This window comes from Rutilus rutilus (assembly GCF_951802725.1).
Source record: "Rutilus rutilus genome assembly, chromosome: 6".
Lineage (NCBI taxonomy): Eukaryota > Metazoa > Chordata > Actinopteri > Cypriniformes > Leuciscidae > Rutilus > Rutilus rutilus.
Window position 1 is genome coordinate 38,529,730 of NC_140214.1, and position 26,867 is coordinate 38,556,596.

At 39.4% G+C, this 26,867-nt stretch overlaps 1 protein-coding gene across 3 annotated transcripts in view; it reads right to left on the reverse strand.

The window, feature by feature from the left end:
• LOC311291721 (zinc finger protein 521) overlaps positions 1–26,867 on the reverse strand; it is a 102,133-nt gene that overhangs the window by 55,678 nt on the left and 19,588 nt on the right. For 2 of the 3 annotated variants that reach the window (XM_084410920.1, XM_084410919.1), the window contains exon 2: positions 26,192–26,350. In XM_084410920.1, coding sequence (XP_084267046.1) covers positions 26,192–26,350 — 159 coding nt within the window. The remainder of the gene's footprint in view (positions 1–26,191; positions 26,351–26,867) is intronic. The other variant, XM_084410921.1, reaches the window with a different exon arrangement.

Consider the following 26,867-nt stretch of genomic DNA (forward strand, 5'->3'; position numbering starts at 1 on the left):
TCTTTTTTGGACTTGATATGTTCCGGTGCTGATTTGTTATAGTGTGGTACCCACACTCCCAGGTGTCTGTCAGAACAGAAAAATGACCACTTTAAAATAGTTGGATGTTGTGCAATCACCATATTTCTAACCTAACAGTAATGAACTTTTGCACGCAGAGCGAGAATCACCCCAAAGACAAGTTATGACATAGTTTATTACCTATTAATCACACTATTTGAAAGGCTTTGCTTAGTGTCCCAAACAAATATGTCTGATCAGGAGCTGGTGGACATATGCAACCTAATTATACAGGCCTTCCTTAAAACGTTTCGGTTACGTATGTAAAGGAAGGAACGGAGACGTCACATAGGGTCAGTGAACCGACGAATTGGGATATCAATTATCAAATATCAAGACCTGACGTCGGGAGTGACCGACTTAAAGGGAACTAACTAGTTCTTCATACAAACCATAAACTGGTAAATTTTTCCACATCCCTTCTTAAATAATGGAGTGAATTGCCAATGAGGCTTTGCTGGGAAATGGAAAAAACAAGGGGAAATGGCTAGGATTTATGAGACATCTTCAAGCAACCTACTCGCATATTCATGTCTCTTCCATTGTTTTTACCTCAGGTTCTGCCAGGGTAACATGCATTTATGAGCACTCAAGCCATGACAGCCTATCTTCAGGAAACAGATAACAATAGAGGGTGACCTGCTGTTCCTCTAAACACACAGCTTTACACAGCTCAGCCCAAGATACACAATCGGAATAATTCTCCCTTTTCTATTGCAGTTTAGAACTAAAAAAGTATCACCAATGCTCAGTCACAATGCTAACACAAATGGTTCCCCCATAATGCAATAAAATATATAATAATGTACTTCTGATCAGCAAGCCAACTGTGATTTAACACACTTTAAGATGTTAATGTCAGGATTGTTTATTGTCCATGAGCAAGTGTGTGAACACTGACTGATGGGATCAGAGTCAGGGCAAAAGAAAGCATGTTTTTGTCTCTCTTTCTTGTCTTGTTTTTACCCTTACTTCACTCAGACGAGAAATGTGCAGGACGCTAGCCGCCTGAGTAAATAAAAGCCAGAGTCTCAGGGGTCCTCATCCCCGGCTCATGGCAGTGGCCTCTGTGCGCCTGCCAAAGGGGATGCTGGTCCTGAAAACCTACACCCTACAGCAGAGGGTCTGTCTTTGTTGGCGTGCCAAAGCCTTCCTGAGCATCACTCGTCCAACATCCTGCCACTCGAGAGAGGAAGACCTCCATCGTATGGGCTGACGTTGGTGCAGGATTTGATTTTGTTTTTAAGCATACAGTGCATGTAGCTCTTCAAGTAACCCATTTGTCTGCTCTGCACAGCTGGAAACACTTTTAACATCAGCTTTATGAGTGCTTGGAAATAATGGAATAATGCATTTTAATAGTTAAGTATAACTACTGTTGCTCCATTTAAGGTCCCTGTTACACTGAAACATTAAGGTCTTTCTTATTACTGTCTAATTAAACAATCGACAAACAAAATGTTTTTGGTTTAATCTTAAGTACAAATTTTCCTTTTATATTATAGTTAATTTAGTATATATATAAAGGTTAAGTTTAAGGTTAAATTTAAGGAACTAAAACATTAATATAAGTTGAGAAAAACTCATTTTTGAAATGTAACAAATTAGAGTATTGTTCTTTTAATTTGGCCAAAAGTATTTTGTGTGTGTGTGTGTGTGTATCCAGTACAAACTAGTTTTAATGGCTTCTATAAAGATGTAGATCTGTAAAGAATCATTATAACTGAAGTTTGGTAATTATTTATTGCTGGAAAACAACTACATAAAAAGGTGCTGAATCGCCTGAATACTTCAGATTTATTGCGTTCCTTAGGGGAAAAATAAGAGTTCCTTCTGTTGACATTTGAAGGTTTAGCTGAGTGAATATGTCCTGAAAGCACCACACGTCGCTAACTAACGGCCCACTGGTGTGGTCACTTTAAAGAAGGAAACAGACAGGAAAAAATTACATGAACACATGTTTAAAGGGAAATCTCTTGGTACAGAGGAAGATGTTATGAGCTGTAAGGGTGATGAACAGTTTGTGAAAACAATGGAAAAATGCTAGTCCTTCTCAGGAATTTTTCATTAAAGCGTTTACACAAATGATTCATGTTTAAACTGTGCATTATTTGAGCTTTCTTAAATTTGTCCATATCTCTAGGCAAAAAAAAAAAAAAACCTTCCTTCTTTGAATCCTAGCAGGCATCATGCAAAAGATATGTAGAATTAAATTAACTCAAACTGGTAGGAGTCACCAGTCTCAGGCTAGAATGTATAATGTGTAGGTGTTCAGGCAATACTTTCAAAATGGGAAGTATCCAGATGGGCTGCCTGGGGTCGCACTGACCTCCCCTCAAATTTATTTTGCCAGCCCAGCTGCCATGACAAAGTTCAAAATGATGATCGGACATCTCCCAAGTCGGAAGCTTCAATAACCCAATTTATTTAGGCTTGACCTTAAAGCAGAAGCAAAAGCTGTGTCACCAGTGACACTCAATGACTAAGTCTAGAGGTGTCTGACATGAAACACAGTGCTCACTGTGAAGTCAAGTACAGGAACATTTCACTACGAATAAGGTTTATGTTCATATCAAAACTGATGCTTAACATAAATGCAAAAACAAATAAAAAAATAATTAGCCTAATAAAGGAAAATATAAATTCTAAGTATACTTAAAAGGTAATTAACTCTTTCCCTGCCAGCATTTTTGAAAAAAGTTGCCAGCCACCGCCAGCGTTTTTGATGATTTTCACAAAAATGTTCATGGGCCCCCAGAATATTTTGTTGTATGAATATTGCAATATTTCAAAAGAAAGAACAGAGCCTCTGCTTTAAAAAATAAAATAAAATAAAAACTTTGATTCTAACTTTATGCATTTTTTTTTATCAACACTCGAATGTGGGTTTCACAAAAAGCAACATTTTGAGCAAAAAACTGAGAAAATCATGTTTTTGTCAAAGACCGTCTCGATCGGATTCAGAACGATGATCAAAACACAGATGGAGTAGATCAAGTCCATCAACACCTCCAAAGCTTCCCAGTCCTAAAGCTCGTCCTGGGTCGACATTTTTATTCAGTAACTTTACGCAGTTTTGATTTATATGCTGTTTAATGTTGATGATCACGTTATTTTACATATGCATCTGATCACATATGACATTGTTTGTTTCTTGCATCTTCTTCGCATGTGTTTAGATCAGGAGATTCAGTACTCTTTCGCAAGATCAACGCGTCATAGCGCCCCCTACCGACTACCGAATAACAGTGAAAACACAGACACCTGGAAAAATTCAGTGTTTGGAGGGGAAAGAGTTATGTGTATATTCACACTTGCAGTTCAGTTCACTTGGTTCATTTGGTCCCGACCAAAAAATATGTTTAACAATTTAGGGTGTTTTCACACTTGGCATGTTTGGTTGTATTAAACCGAACCCTGGTGCGATTGCTCTGTTAGTGCGGTTCATTTCAACAAGTGTGAACGCTGCCATCTGAACCATCTGAAGTATGTTTGGAAGCGGACAGAGACTCATCTTTTCAGCGTCTCGTTCCACTTGTTTGGTAGCACCAGGGGTCAGATGGCAGCGTTCATACATGAACCGCACTAACAGAGAAATCACACCAGAGTTCACTTTAATCCAACCAAACATTCCAAGTGTGAACACACCCTCAAAGTGCATGCTATTAGCAGTCTTTCACAGGCATCTTGTGATATTAACATTTAAAGTTAATCTTTTAAAGTTAAGTGAGAAACAACTACAGGAACTTCCAAAAATTGACATCATTTATTATTATTGTTATTGTTGTTTATAATACTAATACCAATGAAGTTTGGTTCTGCCTCATTTGAATGAGTGTGTGAGTTCGCCAGTGCCTTAGTTCTTTAAACTGTATTTAAGCTGGAATATTACTTTCAATGTGACGTTTCAACTTTTGAAGGCTCCTTTCCTTGTGTGGCATAGGAATGCATTGATGAATTTCACTTGTAGATCAGCTAGAGACTTCATCCATCATAATTTCCAACAGACGATGGCTAAGATGTTTAATCTTGTTCAGGAGGCCAGTTACTGACTCTTCAGCTGTGATTGCATCATGCTGACCTAAATTCCCGGACCGCTGAGAAAAACATAATCTAGCCAAATATCACTAGAAAAGTAGTTTGGGATATATTTTCTACCATTGTTACGAGACCTGAATATGATAGCAGGGATGAAGTGTTGGAGGCTTTGGGTCATTGTAAAGCACTGTAGCCATAGTTCATCTTAAATGCACACACTGATAAGAATTGGCATGACAATACGCAATAACCTTCAGAAAATGTATTTTACAAAATTACACTCATCCAGTATTGATATCTGCATATGAGAAGATCCAGTATGACTCATATGTCACTGCAAGAATGAATGTACTGACAAGCATTTATGGTAAACTAAAATATACTTTAATGCCATTTATATTGAAACTTGTATGCCATGTATTTCAATATATTTGTCATTACACAGCTGTAAAGGCCCGTTCACACCAAGGACAATAACTATAATGATAACGTTTAAGCTATAGCTCTAAAAATCATTCTAAATGTAAAAACAAAACCAGCAGAGTCCACAGCACAACTATATAACGGCACTGAGAAACATTGTCGTTGGAATAATTTTCAGAACGATTTTTTTTCCAGCTGATGAACAATAAAAGCATTGACAGCCAATCAGAATCCTTCCTGCTTTAAAGGATTAGTTCACCCCAAAATGAAAATTTCCTAATAATTTACTCACCCCAATGCCATCCAAGATTTCCATGTCTTTCTTTCCTCAGTGGGAGAGAAATTATGTTTTTTGAGGAAAACATTTCTGGATTTTTCTTCTAACAATGGACTTCATTGGTGACCATCGTTTTAAGTCCAAATCAATGCAGTTTCAAAAGTCTTTGAAGTGTTTAAACGGGCTGTACGCGATCACAGCTGAAGAAGAGGTTGTTATCTAGCGAAACGAAAGGTCATTTTCAAAAAACATATATAATTTACAGACTTTTTACCTTCAATAGTTCGGATTGAGCTGATCAACAAACGGACAGGGAACTACGTCATCACGTTGAAAGGTCACGCCGGTAAAACTACAGTTCAAAAATCGCATACTTTAGAATGTTAGTCAAAATAAGTGTTCTTCTTTAAAACACAACAAAAGATCATTAAAACAATGATTTAAAGCAAAACTTTAATTTGGCATTATTATAAAACACACTTTCTAGAAGTGTATTAAAGGACAAGTTCGGTATTTTACACTTAAAGCCCTGTTTACTGATCGTTTCTGATGAAATAGAACGGTTAAGATTAAAATTTGGACACATGCTGCTGTCCCGAGAATTTTAGGTTTCTTTCGCTTTCCCCTCCAGCTACACAATGGCTGCATAGGTGCACTCGAACATATCCTTCCTAAAACGCATTAAACTTTCGTTTACAAAGAGATGAAACTCACCGAGTGGTCAGGGGTGTTCACTGATATGCTCATACAAAAATCGCTGCAAAAGATGCTTTCCAACAGGTTTTATCGTAGTTTTTGTCCAACTCCATTGACTTGTATTGAAAGAGCTGTGTGAGGTACGGTATTACTCCGCCGCTTCTTCTTCTGTGTATTCAATGAAATGCCAGCGGTTTGCTTGCAATTGGCAAAGGTGCATTATCGCCACCAACTGGTCTGGAGTGTCTATTATTCAAGCTCTCAGCGGAAGAATCTACGGCTGTGAGACGTTTGGAAAAATAGATCCACAGTTTTACAACGAATGGTAAAACACCTGTTGGAAAGCATCTTTTGCAGCGATTTTTGTATGAGCATATCAGTGAACACCCCTGACCACTCGGTGAGTTTCATCTCTTTGTAAACGAAAGTTTAATGCGTTTTATGAAGGATTGTTCGAGTGCACCTATGCAGCCATTCTGTAGGTGGGGGGGAAAGCGAAATAAACCTAAAATTCTCGGGACAGCAGCATGTGTCCAAATTTTAATCTTAACCGTTCTATTTCATCAGAAACGATCTGTAAACAGGGCTTTAAGTGTAAAATACCGAACTTGTCCTTTAAGAAACAGTCATTAAAGTGCACTCTCCTAAAGTGCACTTCAGTGTCGTTATTTTTATATTATCTACAAGTAAAAAAGTTTTTAAAACGTACACTTTACGCAAGTGCACGATCAATCCAGCTGAGCGCTCCTGTTGTTCACGAGGGCCCTGTGAGATCCGAGCACGCGTCTGACACACACAGCTTCTGTCCACCACAGGAGAGCAGCAGCGCGTCAACGGGCTCGTCCACATTTACCCGCACTAACACTTGGTCAGTGTCCCAGAAATTACACAGCACAGGTGGACACCCAGAAAGACGGAGACAAATGAAAGATTGGGACATGAAAACTAGGACAGCCTCTCCTTCTGTTCTCCAGATTTACTGTGCGAGAAAACATCGATCGAGACAAAGAGACTGCCGAGACCCGATATTGATCAGAACGCGTCTGGATTCCTTCAATAAAGGAGACATATTTTTAAAAAAAGCTGATTGCAGAGATTTTCAATGATGATCGATAACAGGACAATCATGATGGAAAAGCGAATGTTTTCAGCTTGATACTGGCGTTAGCGCGGTTGATCAGGGTTTTTGTATCAGCTCTTCGCTCCATTATTCAGCTGGTCCTCGGGCTCATCTCAGCGTGAAGCGCTCAGGGAGTGAAGTGCTGCTGAGCAGGTCAGGTATGAGTGAGCAAACAGGAAGGCTCTGCCCGGGGCCTTGGCTGGGTCTCTGTCCCCTGCGGCCCACCGGGGGGAGGGCAATCTGTCCCCCAGCAGAGCCCAGCCCGGCCCAGCCCAGCCCGGCCCGCTTCACCGGTTCCCCACCCTGAGAGAGCGAGTGCCACATACACCAGTGTGTGCTCGGCTACAACCAATACAGGCGGCCAAGAAAAAGCAGATGGATGAGCCAAACAAACTCCAACTGCTCATAGCAGTTCATATGTCTGTTTCACACCAGACACATTTCCCAGCATGTCTTGTTTCCACAACTTCAAAATGGCAAACAGTTTGTGACAACGTTTATTGGAATCAGGAGTAGCTCTGAAGGGGTTCGTTGTCCCAGTGTCCGTACGTTTGTTCTATTTTTTTATTTTGTTTTATTTCTTCTTTTTTTTTGAAAGACAAATGCTTACGTTCTATCTAATATTCAACAATTTGCATGCTTGTTTTAAAAAAAAGGGCCTTGGATATAAATTAAGATCTTAAAGGGATATGGTATGGAATATTACAGTATTTACAATAAATTATTTATCCATGCACATATTTTTTTTTTCAAATTCCTGTTCCTGGTAATCTAGAATCAGAATAACTTCCCCTCCCTCTTCTCTTCTCTGATGACGTGGGCGGGGCAACCTGTCACTCACATGAGATCCACCAATAGCAAACCACCACCATCCAATCAATTCCCACAGACAAAATCAAGCCCCGCCCTACATTTATTCTTCTTCTTTTACTTGGATTTATGACACAATAGGGAAGAAAAAAGACCTTAAGATTGTTAAGTAATATATTCTATACATCTATTTGCAAATAGACAGTCATGTAAATGATAGCCTATGTTTTTTGGTAACATTTATTTTACTTTAAGGTGACATAGTTACGTTACTACTAGGGCTGGGTATTGATAACCGGGTAAATTTTAGAACCGGTTCCAAATTTCCGAGAACCGCTGACTCGATAAGAAACACGCATTTCAGTTCTGCTTATCGGTTCCTGTGTGCATTTTAATGTGATTTAAACCATTCATTTTCTGTGCAGCACACATCCAAAACGTGCGCACAGAAAAAGTGTTTTTAATGTGATTTTAAACCTATACTGTTACACATGGATCCGTGCAACTCTTAAAGTGACAGCAGCCTAATATCCCTTGTCTCTATAATAACACTAATCAAATAACAAAAGAAAAAGAGAAAATTCACTTGTTCTTGACTGAATAACTTTGTAACTATATTTGTAATGTAAATTTTATTTATAATGAGCAGTGTTATTTGATTAGTGTCTGAACCTGAATACCTGAAAATCTTAAAACACTTTATTTAAATTGAATATTTGTTCAATTGCATCTATTTGTTGCGATTGCTAATTTATTTGTTCTTTTTTTAATTACTGAGTGTTTACTTGTCTTTAATAATGCTTGAAATTTATAATAGTTAGGCTAGTTGCGTTTCTATGGTATTTTTAAACCACAGGCAAACGCTCCTTGTATAAGTGTTCTTTAGCCTGTTGATTTTTGTTCATGATATATATATATTTTTTTTTACACCTTATTGGAATCTAAATTAGGAATCGATAAGAATCAGAATCGTTAAAATTGAAACGATACCCAACCCTATTCCTTACCTAACCATAACTCTATAGTACATGTAGTCAATTAACATTACCCAGTACTTAGAGTATTTACAATGCAAGTATGTCACCTTAAAATAAAGTGTAACCTTATTCAAAATGGCAAAATTTGCACAAAAATAAATATATATATATATATATATATTTGTTGTTCAATATTTATATCACACGGTCACATTAATATTTAGCTGCTTACATCTTACCAACTCTTTCATTAGATGAGAAAGAAAAGAGGGTTTATTTTAAGGTGTCCTTGTTACAGTGTAAATATACATTTAAGTATTGAGTAATAATAATTAACTCCATGTACTTAACATGAATAGGGTTTGGTTTAGAGTTAGTTGCTTGTAATTATGCATATTTTGTAGTAATTACTATGATAACTACATGTAACAGGACACTGGACACTGTAAAATAAAGTGTTACCGAAAATAGATGTCATGTGCATAATGCACAGAACTGCAAAAATGGAAAGACAAATAGTATCAGGAGGCAGGAGACAGTTTAAAGTAAACAAACAAACAAACAAACAAACAAAATTCAGCACAGTAGGCTGACCCTTCACCCGGGATCTGATTAATCAGATTAATACTTGATGCTCGTTCCAGGTTCACACGTCACAGGTGAAACAACAGCAGAAAAAAAAAAAAAAAAGTGTCAAGTGAAAAGCGTGTTTTTCATGCACTCCTGTCTGAAATGTCAGGATGAATTCCCCATCAGTGTGAAGATGCACTGACATACTGCCAAGCCTGAACACACACACACACACACACACACACACACTGCATTCATTAATGATTAGATTTGGGTAAAGGTGGGCAAAACTCCTCGTCCAAGCTCACACAAACACCAGGGAAGCAGTGCCAGAGTTCGGTACACTAAAGCTGACCATAATGACACACGCAGCGTTTACTGAGCATTTGATGACTGATGATCTGTGATTATTAAAAATAATAAAGTAGTTGAATAATAGTTGAGTACCAGTTAAATAAAACACTAAATATTGCTACTGTATTTATTGTATGTATTATTATTGTTGTTTTGTAATAATTGTCAAGAAATGTAAGAATGTTAAAAAGCAGAAATTTATTTGTCGCCTGTTGAACATTTTTGTATGTGTGTTGATTGTATACTTGAAATCCTAAAAGCACATACATTTTTTACACGTTTGTGAACAATCTTTAATGCTGGCCTGTTAAAGACTGATTAGAAAGTTAGTAGTAGTTTAAAGGTTTTGACACCTCATCCATGGGTGGACGACAAACCGCGAAGGACTGTTTTATCCAGAAAAATATCAAGAAGTATGAGAGATAAAAATGCCTCACGAGCTCCACTTTTTAAATCAAATCCAGCTAGTTTAAATCAAATAACATTATGTTGTCTTTCTCAAGCTAACATCATAATATTTGCAGGTAATTTAAAACAAAGATATGCTGTAGAAATATTGCGTCATCCGGCGGATTATGCTGACGAATAAACCTGAATTTCACGGTCCAGATAACATGGAAAATAAGTACCGGTATGTTTTCATCAAAACATGGTGGGGAATGTCCACTGACTTTTGTTTTGATAGTAAGCTAATGATATTTTCTGTCCTCTAACCTTACCTCTACACACAAAACCTAAGCCTTACAAAAACCTTGCTGTATACTTACATTTTCATCAAGACATTATTTAGTATGTTTATTAAGCCGTTTTGCTCAAGGGGACCGTTGGCTGCTCCCAATAACGGAGCTGATTTCAGGTTTTATTATCCTTGCGAGGACATTCAGTCCCAACAATGTGGAGCAAACCAGACTTGCACACACTGACGTTCTGCTTTGGTCTTTTTAACTGCACATACTCTAATCCGCTCCAGATGAACAAACATCTCTGTTTCTCCACAGTCATATTCATCTCACCCTCCCTTATTCCTCACTACAGAAGAGAGACACAAGTACAGACAGAGATAGAACAATGAAAACAAAACCTATGGTGCATATTGACTTTAACCTCATTTACATCCATGACCACTATTCAAAGGCACATATACAGTTTAGTGTGTGTACTAACTGTGAGATACCGTATCCCTAAACCTAACCCTACCCATAACTTATCCCTAGAATCAGAGGGAAGTGATAGGTGAATAACACTGGTGTAGAAGCACCAAACCCTGGTTTAAAGCCGAAACTTGACATAAACTGTAAACTTGTCCCTCAAATCTGATTGGTTGAATTAAATGTTGATCCAGGATCAACAAAGATGTTGATCCAGGAAAATGTTGTACTTGGCGAAATCAGGTTCTGCAAATGCTAGAGTCCCTATTCTTTATAACTGCATGAGGGGGAAAAACACTAGTAGCTACATTCTTCAAACTTTCCACTCCTTGAACCCATGTGTGATGCCAACTTAAGATTTTCAGATATGCTTTGCATAAAGCAGGACTTGGCTGCAATAGACAAACAGATTTAATATATGTTGGACCTGATGTGAGGTCTAGATCATGCTCTAAAAACTCACAATGACCAAGATTTTGATCTGTTTGCCATCTTATTTACAAACCCCAAATAGTTTTGCAGGACATTAGTATCCACTTTATGGAATGAGAGAAGATTAGAGCTGGACCCAACTGAACCCAATTTTCCACCAGAGGACTTATGGTCTCGCTCTTAAAACCTTTTGGATCTGGGTCTCAGACAAGACGGTCCTAAAAGCTTCACCATTACAAACATATCAGAGTATGAAATGAATGCCACATTAAGTGTAGCATGTTACCAATTTTAGTTAATTAAAATAGACTAGTTCCTCGACTACCAGCCCTCGGTCTGGATCTTGGACAAATGTCCTACAGCGTTTAGCTCCAACCCTAGTCAATTACACCTGAACAAGCTAATCAAGGTCTTCAGAGTAACTCGGAAATTACAGGTAGGTGGGTTTGATCAGGGGTTGAAGTTTGTAGAGTACTGGCCTTCCTGGGCTTGATTTGAGGAATCCTGTCTTAGAAATTGGTCTAGGTCAGGGATGGCCAGCTTCGGTTCCTGGAGGGCCACTGTCCTGCAGAGTTCAGCTCCATCCCGAATTAATCACTCCTGAAAAATCTAACCTATGTCTTCAGGATTGCTTGAAAATTACAGGCAGATGTGTTAGATTTGGGATGGAACTAAACAGGACAGTGGCCCTCCATGACCAAAGTTACCCATCCCTGGTTCACTGTAGGTCTTTGTTTCATTTCTGTTTTTCATGATTTGATATGTGTATCCCGCAGCTATGATACGAAAAATAAACTTGATGTTCTGACAAAAGTGACAAAAGTAAAGCCTCAGTGCATGAACCAGAACAGCCTAATAATACAACTTTTGTTAAATACAGCAGCGGGAGTGGTGATCCAGACATGCACTGCAGAACAACATCGCTGAGGTGAGAGAGGAAAAGAACAGGGAAGTAAACAGATTGAAAAAAAACGACAGCATACTAAGAGGCAGAGGACATGGGAGAGGGGGTGGAGAAGGCAGTCGCAGTGGAAAAAAAGGCAGTCTGAAAAATCAAATTTGCAGAAACACACATTAAGCTGCCGCTCAGACAAAAGGAAACACACACACGGGTATTTGTGGAGCTGTCTACCCCCATGATGCCGTGCTGAAAGTTTATTAAACAAGAGCCCTTCACGTGAAGACCCACAGACGAGACGAAGCCCCGCGGCCCCCGTCATTCAGACGTTCCTTCGTTTCAGCCGTGTGTTCACCTCCCCGCCGGTCTGGCCTCCCTCATCCTGCTGCGGATAAAACAGTCCCAGAAGGATCCTGCCGGTAATTTCCAGTTTCTATAGAAACTCAGGTATTAGAGAAGACCGCTTGGGGACCGGCTACAATATAGCTCCACCATTTCATCTGAGCGAGAGAGGCAGAAGTAGCAGAAAAAGAAGAAAAAGGAAAGAGCTGGAAGTCCCCCAAGGGTCTGGCAGTTCAAATTTCTGAAGTTCAGGGGAGGAGAGAAACGGCTCTAGGCTGAACATACGAGCATTAGAAAACCCACCACAATGAGGGAGGGAGGGAGGGAGGCGGGGGGGAGCATTTCCTCTCTGGTCTGGCAGGAGCGATCTTTTCCCCTGGCTCCCACTGGAAGCTTTTTACAAAACATGTGTTGCTGACATGCTGACAGATTGCTCAGTGAAGTGTTCGGAGCGTGCACACGCTGGCCATTTACAGGACAACCTCCTCTACCTGAGGCGTCATGTTTTATACATATGCTGAAAGAAAGGACAATGAAGAGCAGATTGTAAACAAAGCAGGTCTTTTGAAGGAAGGAACGGAGATGGCAAATGGGAAACGCATCACAGCGTTTCCTTTCCTGACCAGAAGACGACATGCAAACGCTGGTTAAAAATGATCAGAAGTGAGGCGGCGGCAGTGACGCCATCTTCATCGGCCGCCGGCTCAGAAAGTGCTGTCGTGGCAACCGAATGGAGGGGGGGGGGGGGGGGGGGGGGGGTTCATAATGTATTCATGATGCGGCGACCCAGGGGTTGAGAGCGCGCTCTCTAGAGACCCTTTACCTAGAGCTCGACGTGTCTGAGCAAAATCACTCAACGGAGGACGAGATTGGAATACTGAACAGGCCAGTGTAGAGAGAGGCCGAAACTGTGACAGATGTGTGTTAACAAATGGGGAAACAGCAGCAGCAATACTCAGATAATGGACATAAAAATTCATCCAATAGTATGTGAGTCAAAATAAATGTTTTTGCATTTCACTGCTCTTTTTAATTGTTTCTTATGTAATTACGAATCAAACACACCTGGCCTAAAACAGTCATGAGTAGCCAATCTAAACCAATGTGTTCCTCACAATCACTCTCAGGTCAATACTCTCTGGAGATCTGCACCATCAGTCATTCCTCCAGCGTCCGGTGAGAGACATACGCTGAATTTAAACCGACAGTGTATCGGAAGAGGTAGAGGTGTGGCAGTGAGCTCTCGTGTGGAGTTGACCTCTGGCCATCCTCAGGCGAAGGGTTTACTTGGGTTTTCTGGGCCCAAATGACTGCAGTGCGATGCTTCCCTCAGGTTACTTTATCCATCATTACAGAGACTAAATGTCAAGAAACAAGTCCGATTTTTCCCTCTGTATATGACTTTGCAAAGGTTTTCAAATGTTCTTCTTCTTTTTTTCCAGGGTTTATCTTAAGGCTGGAATACAGTTCACGACTTTTAAAATCTGAACAGATTTCAAACAGCAGCCATCATAAACTTGCCAACTTTTTAAATGGTTTGACAGAAAAGTTGGGCATCATACACTACACTCAACATAAACACGTGACGCATTCTTCAGTGATTTTTCCATATTTATAGGGATTTCCGTATTTTTCGACCTGGTAGGGAAGTGAGCTGCGTTAACCTCACTGTAGGAATACTGAAACCGCTGCAAACAATTACTAAACAAACAGCAGATTCTGCATTCTGCAGATTTTCATGCATTCTCGCGGCTCCATCTAGTAGCTATATCCTAGTCTCTCAACACAATCACTTATCAAGCACAAAGCGAAACGGTACATGTTTCCTTCTTTTTTGTCTTTACCCAATCTCGTAAAAAATTGGAGTCTGTGCCCATCATACACTACATGATTTTCTGTGAATTCTGTCAACTCCGAACTCACAAAATCTGCAGATCGGCGCAGACATTCGGCAACTACTGCAGACTCACCCAGATCGCAAATCGGGGCAAAAGTCGTGTGGTGTATTCCAGCCTTTAGTAGACTGTTAGGTTAAGGTTAGTAGAATAAGTTGACGTGTAGTAGCAAAATTACTTACAATTGGTTGAATGTCTAAAGTGGACCATCGAAATGAAGTTAATATATTAAACTTAATATATGAAAAACTCATCATTATGAAATTTGACATATCCACAATGACTGTCATTAATTATTTTTATGCACTCACACACAAAAGAAATGAAGATTAAAATGGTTCAAACTCTGGGATCACTGAAGCAATCAGCTTAATTGTGTCAGCAATGTTTTTGAACAAGTTCTTAAGAAAGTATATGATGACAACTGAGATTTGGAAAGTTGGCCATCAGTATGCACTTCTGTCTTTTAGTCAAAGAGGTCAGGATACATTTTGGACAGTTTAAGCAGTAATGTCAGTGAGAAGTTTTAAAATATAGTCATGGCTAAAGGGCATCGCTTGGCACAATCTGCACAGTACAATATAGCGTGGTCTTGAGTGCCTTTTTACATTTATAAAGTATTACTGCGTATAATTTGTGCATGTCTGCGTTGTAATTATTAGGAAAATGCATTAGCATATCTGCACAAGAAAATATAGCCCCTAAAATTGAAGTATGGCAGAACAAACATTCGGCTACTGCAGAATAATCGCAGGCAGGGTGATGAGGACCAGACAAGCTGCAGGATCTTGTTGTTCCTCATGTTGTGCTGTTTTTCTTATGCAGCCAAATAACTCCTGCTAGCTAGCTAATGCTTACCTTAGATATCTCGGCTGAATCAATATTACATTTTACAGTCTACAATCTGGTGTAGATGATTCTCTATGGACCCTTTTCACAGATTGTATTGACGCCTTTCCACAGTTATCAACATCACTTTTTTTTAAAACATTTATAACACTATATTGTGTTATACTGCCTTGTCAGTAAATGACAAAAATAAAAATGAGCGCTGCTGCAAGGGTTTTTCTAATACAACGTATTCAATCTCTCAATCTTTTTTACCTCTTTTGGAAAGTCGTGAAGAAAAAAAAAATGCAGATTTTTTATTCTGCTATTGGAGTAAATAGGAATACGGCAATTATATTTGCTTGTCGTCTTTCCTTCACAACAGTAGAAGTTTACTCAACTACGATGACTTCCAATTCAGGAGAAACCCGGGAAAGTGAATGTTCATCCCTCTTTTTCCATGGCAATCATTCTTTTGCATAAGCCTGGATTTTTCTACATACAGACTGTTATTGAGTTGTTTTCTACATCTGCAGTCGCGTGCCAAACAGGGAGAGAGAGCAAACCAGCCTCCTCTTGACTAGACACAGACTTATAAACATTTAATACTTAATATGGCTTCCAACCGTGCAAGCAAACACAGAGAGAGCACAAAAATCTGGGCCGAGGAATTATTCCACAACGATGTTGAGTATAGGCTGTGCATTTGCAGACATGCGTGAAGGTTTCTGGATCAAGAACGGGTTGCTTTAGCCGAGGATGTGTGTTCTGAAGCAATAAATGCCTGCTAAAAAGAATGGGTTGCATAAGGCAGGATTTCCAGGCTTAAGACCTGAATGTTTTCAGTGAAGGCCAGGATGATTTCTTTCTTTATGACTTTGTCTTTCCCGATACATGACCTTGCTTGGTAATTCGTATCACTAATTAAATATTTAAGATCTGCTGTATAAACTATTAAACAGTAAACTCTGATCTGGTGAGCATTCAGTCAGGGTTTTTATCATGGTCCAAAAAAAAACTAAACAAAAATAGTTTAATGGTAAAAAACAAACAAATATAGTAGTATTCATAGTACCACACATCTGCATACTTACAGAACATAATTGAATAATCCTTAAGGCATGCGTTCTTCTTCAAATGTAGTACGTTGAAAGTGATTCAATCCAGATGATTATAATGTGAACAATCAGTCTGTGAGTAAAGTCTCAAAAACCTTTAGTACCTAAACTAAAGCTCAGGATCGGTTCTCTGTTTGGAACATAAATTAAAATTCGATTATGTGGTTTTAATGTTCCATTTATTTCACAAGAACCTCTCTCATTGTTTGTGTTTTAATTCTGCTCTCACAGTGTAAAAAAAAGAATTGACATTGTCTTGGGATCTGCTTTTCCCCATGAATTTAATAATATCCCAGCTGACAAAATATATATATATAATAATAATAATGTTCAAAGAACATTTAGCTGAAAATGTTATTTCTGAATGTCGTCTGAATGTTCAAAACATCTACGTTGCAGCCAATGGAAAGCGTTAGCCATTGGCTTGAGTCCAGAAAGACAGACAGAGAGATAGCTCACCTGTTTCTCTTTATTATATTCTTTACTCTTTATCAGAGAAGAGCTATGGATGGTAGACAAAGCTCAATGAATAGTTTATATGGAGCAGGATGGGATGTGCCGTGTGAAGCTCCGGAGAGAGAGGGGAAGAGGAATAGATATGTCTCCTGAGACTGGAGCTGCTTTGAATATCTAATGACACTTTGGCTTTAACATGGGCTGCACTGAACACTGAGACTGTGGCACACGCTACAGATACCACAACTAACACTGCCAAGCACAAGAGAACTGCAGTACTTTGGAAAATGTTGAACTGGTGAATTTATTAATGAATAGTTCATCAATTTGTCACACTTATACAACACTAGCAGTGGCGATTGCATTCCTCAACCTGTCACGACAGAAATTGTGTTTCTGAAATTATTACGGTCTGTGGTTTTTCGGAGGACAATCAAACGAGTAGCTTTATCAGTTTGAGCGGTTTGACCCGAGACTATAGCGCTATTGTCAGAGAGATGTCATCTGCTCCTGTGAGTCCTGAGGAGAGATCAAACATGAGCCGCTCAGAAAGGTGTCGATGAGAGCTACGGGCCGAATGGAGAGCAAGAGCAATCTCGTAAAAGAGTACTGAGTACAGAGAGCTGTGAGGGCTCCTGTCCTGTCTCTAATAATTTAATTCATTCGATTTTTAACAAATGGTTCATGATTCAAAAATCCAAGTTTCAAGGATCGATGCATATGCATTGGCAGGATCTGTAATAGATGCATCAAGAAAACTAATTAAACGTTACACTCTTACTGTACCTGTGGCGATGGAAAAATACAGATATTTGCATGGTGAACTATCCCTTTAAGGTGCACAACTGTAAATATAGCATAAATAAATCACTAATAAGCAAACAAATGAGTGCCTAATGCATCTTCTTTGCTGCCGTGGCAGTTTTAAATTGAAATAATACAGCGTTTTAATTTATTCGTAGTCTTATACATTAACACTTTTTATACAGTTTGTTGTCATCAACATGCATGCAAATTTTAATGGATTTGATATTAAAATCTTTTAATAAAATCTGAAATATTTTGCTAACAAAATATTTGCCATTGCAGTCATGCATATTTGATGTGCGCATCCACTGATCTTCCTTAGTGCTGGTTATCTGACGACTCATAATGTCAGACTGAGCTCTCATCTATTACTCTCTGTCTGTCTGTGACATTAGACTCCTCTCTTTAAACAGGCATTTTAAGCACTATGAAGGAGCATACTGATTTAAACAAAGTATAGCCCTTAAAGATCAGTGCCTTTAGTACATCTAAAAGTAAGCAGACATGTAAAAGGAGTACTCGCACTTTTACTGGAGTAATGTTGGAGTGTTTGCACTGTAATTCAAGGACAAGATTTGAGTACTTCAAATGCCACCATATGCCGCATACCTTTTATCGATAAACCTTGCAAATGGATCACAGTCACTTACTGATCCATGCAAAGTTTAGAACAAGAACTGAAATGACTTATTTAAACCTTTTATCCATGAAAATAAATCATGCCTTAAAATAGCTTGAATGTAACTCGACACCCTTGCCTCATTTAGTATATGTGGTTCAATGAATATGCAAATGAGCCCCGCCTCCACTCACTCACTCACTCCAGCTCAGAGATCCACTCGTTGACGATCACACGTTGATCTGATCTGATAGTTTGTGACGTCAGAAACACCAGTGATATGCAGGTGAAACAAAAGTGATGGAGAATGATCTGCTGCTCTGTGTTGTTATGTATCGCTCTTTCCACACTCTTTTTTGACAACTGCGTAACACACCTAGTGGACTCTTGTCTCAACATTCACCTTTGTTCACCGCTATTGAATTTGCACCATCCCTCAACCGTCCTGATGATGCAAATTACGTCACGTGGACAGGCTTAAAGTCCCCGTGAAATCAATTATCTATAAGCTAGTGTGCTCCAAAACAATGACAAAATTCTCATTTCGAAGATATAAGCATTCAAAACGTACAGTCTCTCACTTCCGCAAATATGGAAAAACGATTTTGATGACATCACTCTGCACTTCAGCTTCTGATCAGATTTTCTGTCCAATCAAATGCTCTCTAGAATCTGAAGCTCCGCCCCCTACATAATAATGTATATTATAATGCACTATATAAGGGGAGAGGGAATGACTCAGACGAATGATTCGGTGTAAATATGCTTTCCATCAGGGCGAATGAAGTCTGGTTTTGCGTTAAGGTCCGGGTGAGCGTCATTTTCCACGTTCCGCTCCGTCTCGTGCAGAAAGACACATTCACGGCCAAAGAAGTATACTTTGAGTATCCTTTGAGCGTGGAAAAGTGGACTCGTGGACTTTGTTTTCAAGCGCTAAAGTCAGTCGCACATGCGCATTGTGCAAAAGTTGGGCTGCACACACATCCGCGGACCCTCCTGATGATGATAATTACGTCACAAGGCTTAATGCTGCGTTCCAGACAGCTTGGAAATTGGATTTTTCCCACCTTGTTCTTGGAAATAAAGTGGAGTTCCACTTAAAGTCGGATATTCGGCCAGTGAAATCGGGGTACATCGATCAACCCGAACCCCAGCGAGACGCGTCATTTGATTTCACTTCCAAGATATCGGCTGCTTCCAATGAGCATAAACATAAAAACAAATTTTAACATTAGACATTAAGTTAATATAATAATACCTTCTTTTTGCTTTTCGTCAGCTGTTTTCAAAGCGATTTTATGTTGTCTTTATTCGGTTTCTACCATAATTGACAAAAAAACGATATGCTCTCAATGTGTCTTTGCGACACCATGTGGTCATGGTGGTCACCATGTCTGATTGCCTGGAACTCACTGAGGTCTGAAGTGGGAAATTTTATTTGGGATCATCCCACATCCAACCTCGTCTGAAACGCAGCATTAGTTTCACGCGAACCACCACGTGTCTAGAGACACGAGAACACAGAGCGGATCATATGTGCAAGTCGACGCAGAACACAAAACATTTCGGACCCATTTGAATTCTACACAGAATGCTGTATTTTATTAGCCTGGTTCTACCAGACTCTCGTACATTTCATTTGTACAGAGAGTCTGGCCTCTCTCCATTGACAAGCGTTAAAGGGATAGTTCACTTTGAAATTAATTTTTGATATGTTTTAGCTTACCTCAAGGGCATCCAAGATGTAGGTGTCTTTGTTTCCGCAGTAGTTTGTATTTTGATATTTTTAGGTCAAACCGTTCTTGTCTGTCAGTCATATAATGCAGGTCGATGGTCACTGGCTCAAAACCCAAGCACAGAGTCCAAATTAAAACAATTCCCCATCGTCCAAATTAAACAATTCCCCATCGTAAGTACACATTGATGGCCTAAGACACGAAACGAGCGGTTTGTGTGAGAAAACGAACAGTATTTATATCGTTGTTATCTCTTGAAAACAGCACACGTCCAAATGATCTGACGGCGCGGGCGGGTATAGATGTATACACTAGATGTCGCTTGGCTACGGTTTCGTTCCAATGAACTGCAGTAGCCAAGGCGACATCTATTTATATATCTATACCCGCCCGCGCCGTCAGATCATTTGGACGTGTGCTGTGTTCAAGAGATAACAACGATATAAATACTGTTCGTTTTCTCACACAAACCGCTCGTTTCGTGTCTTAGGCCATCAATGTGTACTTATGATGGGGAATTGTTTCATTTGGACGATGGGGAATTGTTTTAATTTGGACTCTGTGCTTGTGTTTTGAGACAGTGACCATCGACCTGCATTATATGACTGACAGACAAGAACGGTTTGACCTAAAAATATCAAAATTGAAACTACTGCGGAAACAAAGACACCTACATCTTGGATGCCCTTGAGGTAAGCTAAAACATACCAAAATTTTATTTCAAAGTGAACTATCCCTTTAACTTCCTTGTAGGCGGGTACTCTGTTGAAGTTTAAAACTATTGGATCTGCCCATAGTCACTCTGGATCTGCCATAAGCAATCGCTAACCTTTGGTCGTGACGTAACCCTACAACTCAAACTAGCGCACGACCTCAACGTCATCGTTCTCAGCCACTCCCTCTGTTCGCTGATTGGACCGCCAAAAAAATTATCAGAGAAAACCAAAGAATACACCACAATCCCAGACGTAGTACTGAAGGGAAATAAAATTGAGCGGAAGTACGCAGGAGGGCGGAGCCAGGCTAGTATTTTATAGCAATGGATGAGATTAGGAGGAGAAACGGTTAGACAGACTCTGCATTAGAAACAGCACTAAGTAGAAGAGATAACACTGGTGCCTTGCACCAACATAAATTACACATTTCAAACTACACATACTTTAGAAACAGTTTCATATTAAATCTAAAAGGGGAAACTACTACACTGTGGCTGTCAGAAGCTGTCAAATGCGGCTTTACGGAGCTCAACAGCTCTAGTCGAGCTGCGATATAAATCAAACGCTATTGGCTAATTTATAAAAAAGGGGAGGAGCTGCTCGATATGCCCCGCCCTGTCTTCCTGTTTCAGTGGAAATTACGTCAACACACTGAATAAAGCTACGCATTTCAAGGCACTTCAGTGGGACTAAGGCAGTTTATTTACATTTTTGAAATGTATTTCTGATTATTTAAAAAAAAATGTTGAGTGAAAAAATTTTGAATGGAAGAATAACCTTAGTCTAATCTAGGTCTAATCCACTGATCTGTAAGAGACAACCGGATTGCTCAAGATGTCATATTCTCACACATTTTACTGAATTATTAGAAAATCATCTGGTTTTAATGAGAAAACACGAGCGAGTTACTATTTTTGTATCTTAAGTCTCCCTGTAAATTGTAACAATGCAAATTAAGCATGTAAATGGTTATTATTTATTATTATTTATTTATTTATTATCCTGCCTGAAAAAACCCATAAACATTACACATAACATATAAAAATAACATTTAATTTAGATACAAATATAAAAACTGATAAGCTGCAAATCAGGGGATTTTAGATCAAGTATTTGGCTGTCAATCTATAATGCCCTCCGTCAGTTGGGAATAGCAATATGGGCGCTTGAAAACTTCCGGTGGCTTCACGTGCGGCCACTCCATGTCGTAATTGCTGTAATTACAAGATTCTGACTTGTAGAAAGTGTTCACGTCCTCGTAGAACGAGTAATTAAACTCTGAATTTTCTGAGAGCTCCGACTTGTACCATGTGACCGCTGCAGATTCATATTGGTGTTGATAGCACTGCCATAAACGCACATAATTCTGAGTCCGAGATCATGAACAACCCCGAGAAGAATGTCACATGTTGTCATCTCGTATACAGCAATTCACCCTTCGCAGGGAGTTTGATTGACAGGCGATCTGACGAATCATAATCTGCCATCCGCCGTATCCACCATTTTTGTCCGACAAAGCAGTCAGTAGATTAAGATGAGAGTTAGTAGATTAACGCCGGTGGACTTGAACTTGAAAAACGGAGTGTACTGACGTCTTTCCACGGTTGAAACAACATACCTTCTGATGTTCATTCATGTTTATTTGATGCTATAAATTAACTAGAAGGAAGAGATGATCGGTTCACGAGCAGCTTTAACTGAGGCGACACAGTGATCTGTCAGACACATTAAAGAGACACAAAACGGTATTTACTGTTTAAATTTCTTTTTAAAAAATGGCCAAATTTGTTGATGAAAAAACACATGATGTGGCGTGAGGGCGGCATGGCTTGTCGGACATTGCAACAGTAACTAAAGGGGGCGGGTCTTTGCGAACGGTCAATCACAACATGGCGTGAACACAGCATATGATCAATCCAGTTATATATACTGTACATATAAATTAATAAAAAACATTCTTTGTTTATCTGGATACGTGTGTCTATCTGTCAAATGCCTATGTTGACCTTGAGGAGCTGTATCACTGAGCGTTTATGAGGAGATGGACAGCTGTTGCATTTCCAGCGTCCCTGAGGACTGAACCGTCAGGATGCAGAAACCATCCGCAGAAACTCAATCCTCAGCCGGGCCGGAGCCAGAACCCCACCGACGCTGAGAGCTTTGAGAGGTAAACATGCCTCCCCCATCCCCCTCTGGGGAGCGTTATACCATTCTACCCCGGCAGAAAGACACACTCCCGGGGGACGCAGCGCTTGGGTTGGGGGTTAGTCTGAGGAATGCTGGGTGGGTGCGGATATTCTTCCTTTCCCGTTCCTGTGGAAGACAGCAGGTCCTGTGGGAGACATTCCTATAGCTCTCTCTCTCTCTCTCTCTCTCTGTCTGCAGTTCTGCATTAGCACGATCAATAGTCCAATCACATCAGGGACACGGGTGGATCCATCGGCCCATTCCCACAACGCACTGCAGTGGTCATGGCTTAAGTGCACAGAGAGGTGTTAAAGCTGCTCTGGACCGGGCCGAGACGACGGCAGCCATTGATCCAGGTGACACGTGACATCTCTTACAGACTCTCCGTTTTATGTTGGAAAATCGTTTCGCACACCCTTAGTCAGTGTTCCCTGCACCACTGTATATCCAATACAGTCAAACCAACATATATTCAGACACATTTCTCTCATTATCACAGTGAATTTGCTATAGTTTATAAAACGGTAATAAAACATGACAAGAACTCAGAGTTATCAGATCAGTTGATATTTTCCTGGTTTTGTCCGTCCTTCTGTTAGACTGTCTCACAAATGAATTATGTTGAATATCTTTAACTTCACAATAGCTTGTTTGCATATGACGTCACCTCACTGCGTTGCCATGGCGCGAAATGCAGATGGAGGGCAGGAAGTGATTTGCTACATTTAGAACCACTATAACAAACTCAAAATGCCTATGTTTTGCGTCGTTTATGGTTGCTCAAATCGATGAAACCACGAGGAGTTTTTATCGAGTACTAAAAGTTGTTGTTCATAAGGGGGAAAAAGGCAAGAAATTGACCGAAAAACGGCGGAAACAAAATGGCTTGCAAACCTACGTCGGAAAATGCCTGTGTGTGCAGTGATCACTTTATCAAAGGTGAATTAACTTATGTGGCTATGTTTGTGTAACGTACCAGTTTCTGAACTTTGTAAAGTCAAAGTAATTGTTTCTTCTTTTCTTTGAGTTTGTAAGTTACCCCTGCAACTGAAGACAAACTCGTAACGTTACAGGCAAAATCTTTCAATTCAGTTGAAAAATCTCTCCTCTTCATAACGTAAGGATCACGTCCAACATATGTTTAGATTTTTTGTTGTATATTTCTCTTGTAATAGCGTCAAAAGTGGTCCAGTACGGACTTTCCGCCATCTCGTCCATTCCGCTCTTCACTTCCTGCCCTCCATCTGAATTTCGCGCGTCATCACAATCACGTGACTGCAAACCACCTATTAGATAATACCAGTTTAGCTCAAACAATTACCAAGCAATGCTTCATTTTGTTTAGTCTGTGTTTAAAATGTTGCATTAGCAATTAAAGAAAAAATACTTAAGAAAACATGGTCAGATCAAAGTGTCTGAATAACGTTTGGTAACAGACATCCGAATAATGTATTTTTTTTTATAAATTTTACTGGTAGTCACTGTATGAAGAATTTATGGGTCTAATATGTCACAGTTTACTTTATTTTGCTATCCTCACTTACATAAATTAACTATAGTGTCCTGCACCCACTAGAAAAAAAAAAATACAAAAAATTATATCTGGTGTCTGAATAATTTTTGGTTTGACTGTATATACTACCTGAGATATGAGGAATGCAACAAATATTGTATTGTATTTTTTCCGGGTCTGTAATACCTGGAGAAAGCTGTTCGTTAGCATTTGTAATCATCTCACCTGGCTCCGGCCTTCCCAGAAATACACAACCTGCTTGCTTCCATCTGTTCTCATGGGCGATCAGGTTTGAGCCAATCACCTGAGCCACTAATGTCATGTGTCTGATAACCAACAGCCGCAGCTAAATGACATCATGACAGTGCCGATTGGCCGACAGCAGCACCAGAACGAGCAGTCTCAAGACCTCCACTAGTCCTCACAGGAGAAAGATGCTTTTTTGCCCACGAATGAATGGTGTAGTCACTGCATGTATTGTGCTAGCTGCGCTAACTATGCCAAGCTAACCAGTCAAACCTTGACCTCTTGATAAAACTCTGCTAGGAAAAATATTTGTTGTTTAACACATAATAATTAATTCAATTACACTGTGCCAGTTCTGACATATGAGTCCCATATAGATAGGAAGTTTGCATTTAGCAAGCTCTGTCTGACTAAAGTTAATTTAAGTCTTAATTACATTTTTTCTCATATTTTTGCTCTGTAATTGTTAATAAATTTGATATATATATACACATACATACACTCAGATGGAGACTAAAGGGTTCCTGATGGTTTCACACTTAATTCTTCACCTTAATTCTTAATTATTTTGCAGTTAACGTGTATTTTCTTCTCCACCTGTATTTGTCTGACCCTCCTGACCTAATGAGCATTTCACTGTCCAATGGCCATGCCTTAACTGCAATTTCTAGTATTGCATTAGTATTGCATCCTTCTCATGGGCATTTAATAATTTTTGACTTTTCAGTCTGAGTTAAACCTCTTTTTTGGCTTATTTTATCAGTAAAAGAAAACATGCCTAATAATTCTGCACACCTGAAAATAAGCCGTTTTTCATTTCCAGCCTTCATGAACAAGTTTATATCACTTATAAATGATTAAATAGAAAATGAATAATAGTTATTAAGATTAATGTGGTTTGGAATTGGTAAAATGTGCCTTAATAACGTGCCTAATAATTCTGCACGCACTTGTATACTACCGACACTGTAACAACACAAAGTGGGTTGAAAATCGGCGAAGTTACACTGTAAGGTTTGCATGGCTTACAGTAAATCAGGCTTATTATGAAGCTTAATGACTGCGTTCAAGCCTTTTCTGCTGAATTTAATCTGTGAAAATGTTATAAAAACAGTGAATGCAAGCCCCTCATTGTGGCACGGCTGTAATATCAGACCCATCTGAAGCAAAAACGTATTTAATCGTTCACACCGAGTTACTTCTAAACTGGTTTTCAGATACACAACGTTCCCAAATGACTACTTCATTCCTCTCTTTGGCCTCCACAGGGAACTCATTTAAACCACCATCTCAAGTATTGAACAATTAAGACGTATTTGTCAGAGACACAGAGGTTTTTAATGAGGGGCCGCTCTGAAGTCGCTGATCAAATACAGCCAAATCAATTATGTAGAAGTACTGACTTATAGAAACCTAATCTCCAACCTAGAGAAAAAGCAGAAATAATGAAGCAACATCGGCTGCATCTGAACATGGCAGACACGAGTCAGTCCTGAGTGTCATCTACAACATACAGTAGTGTTTAACTCAATCATGTGCACTTTCGTGTTTCTTTTTTGAATGGATCTACAACTAATACCAACACATGGGCTCAATGCACAAATGTCAAGGTATTTCTCAATGAATTAGCATTCAAATGATAAAACAGAAAGATATTAGTATGTTTAGCTACGCACAACACTATTAGCTAGCGAAGTCAATGTTTCAAAGAAATTCTGACCATTTTAAAGCACACTTGAGGTGATCTGAGTGTGGTTCACTTCTGAAGGAGCTTGTGCAATTAATTTGTACTTTTGTGCAGTTGCATACATTTGTATCTGTTATCCCTCTCTCTTATCATTATTATTAGCTATGCTTAGCAATTGTAAAGAGCCTAAAGTGATGGTGTGTGTCTAATTTAAAGATGTCCTGTGGTTCTTCTTTACCTGTGAGGGGACACTGATGAGTCTTGTGTGGCGTGAGAGTGCTCAGGGGCTCAAACACCTGCTCTTCCTCCTCCTCTTCCTCCTCCTCAGGACAGATCTGGCTCCTCAGATGGCCATCTCCTTCATCCTTCGACTCAATCTCAGCAACAGCGTCTGGATCTGAGAGGTCAAGCACACCAGAGATGGTCAACAATGGTGACCCGTAGCTTAAGATCTGTTCTCACATTATTCCAGAAGACAAGCAGAGATTCTCAGAGATAATAGAGATCGTTTTGCTCAAGCAGTAATTGTATTGATAATTTGCATTACTTTTTATTAGCAAAAAAACACAACAACATTGATTTCTTTTTCAGTAGGACCAGGGTGGCAAATTAACACTTGCCGCCAGGCAATTGAAGGTAATTTTATCTACCAGAAACACTGTGGCAGACAAATTGTCATGGATTGGCCTTTGACAACACCAGTGCATTCTTGTTAAAGTAATGGACGTAATGCATTGAGGAAGAGGTGTTCACAAAGCTGGTGTTTGATTGGCTGCCATTAGATTTAAGCTCTAAGAGTAATGTTTGGAAATAAACTCTGCAGGACGTGGTCCCCTATTGAACAGACCATATAGATTACTTAAGACATAATGTACTATCAGCTGCAAAATAAACAAGAGTGATCAGGACCCTGA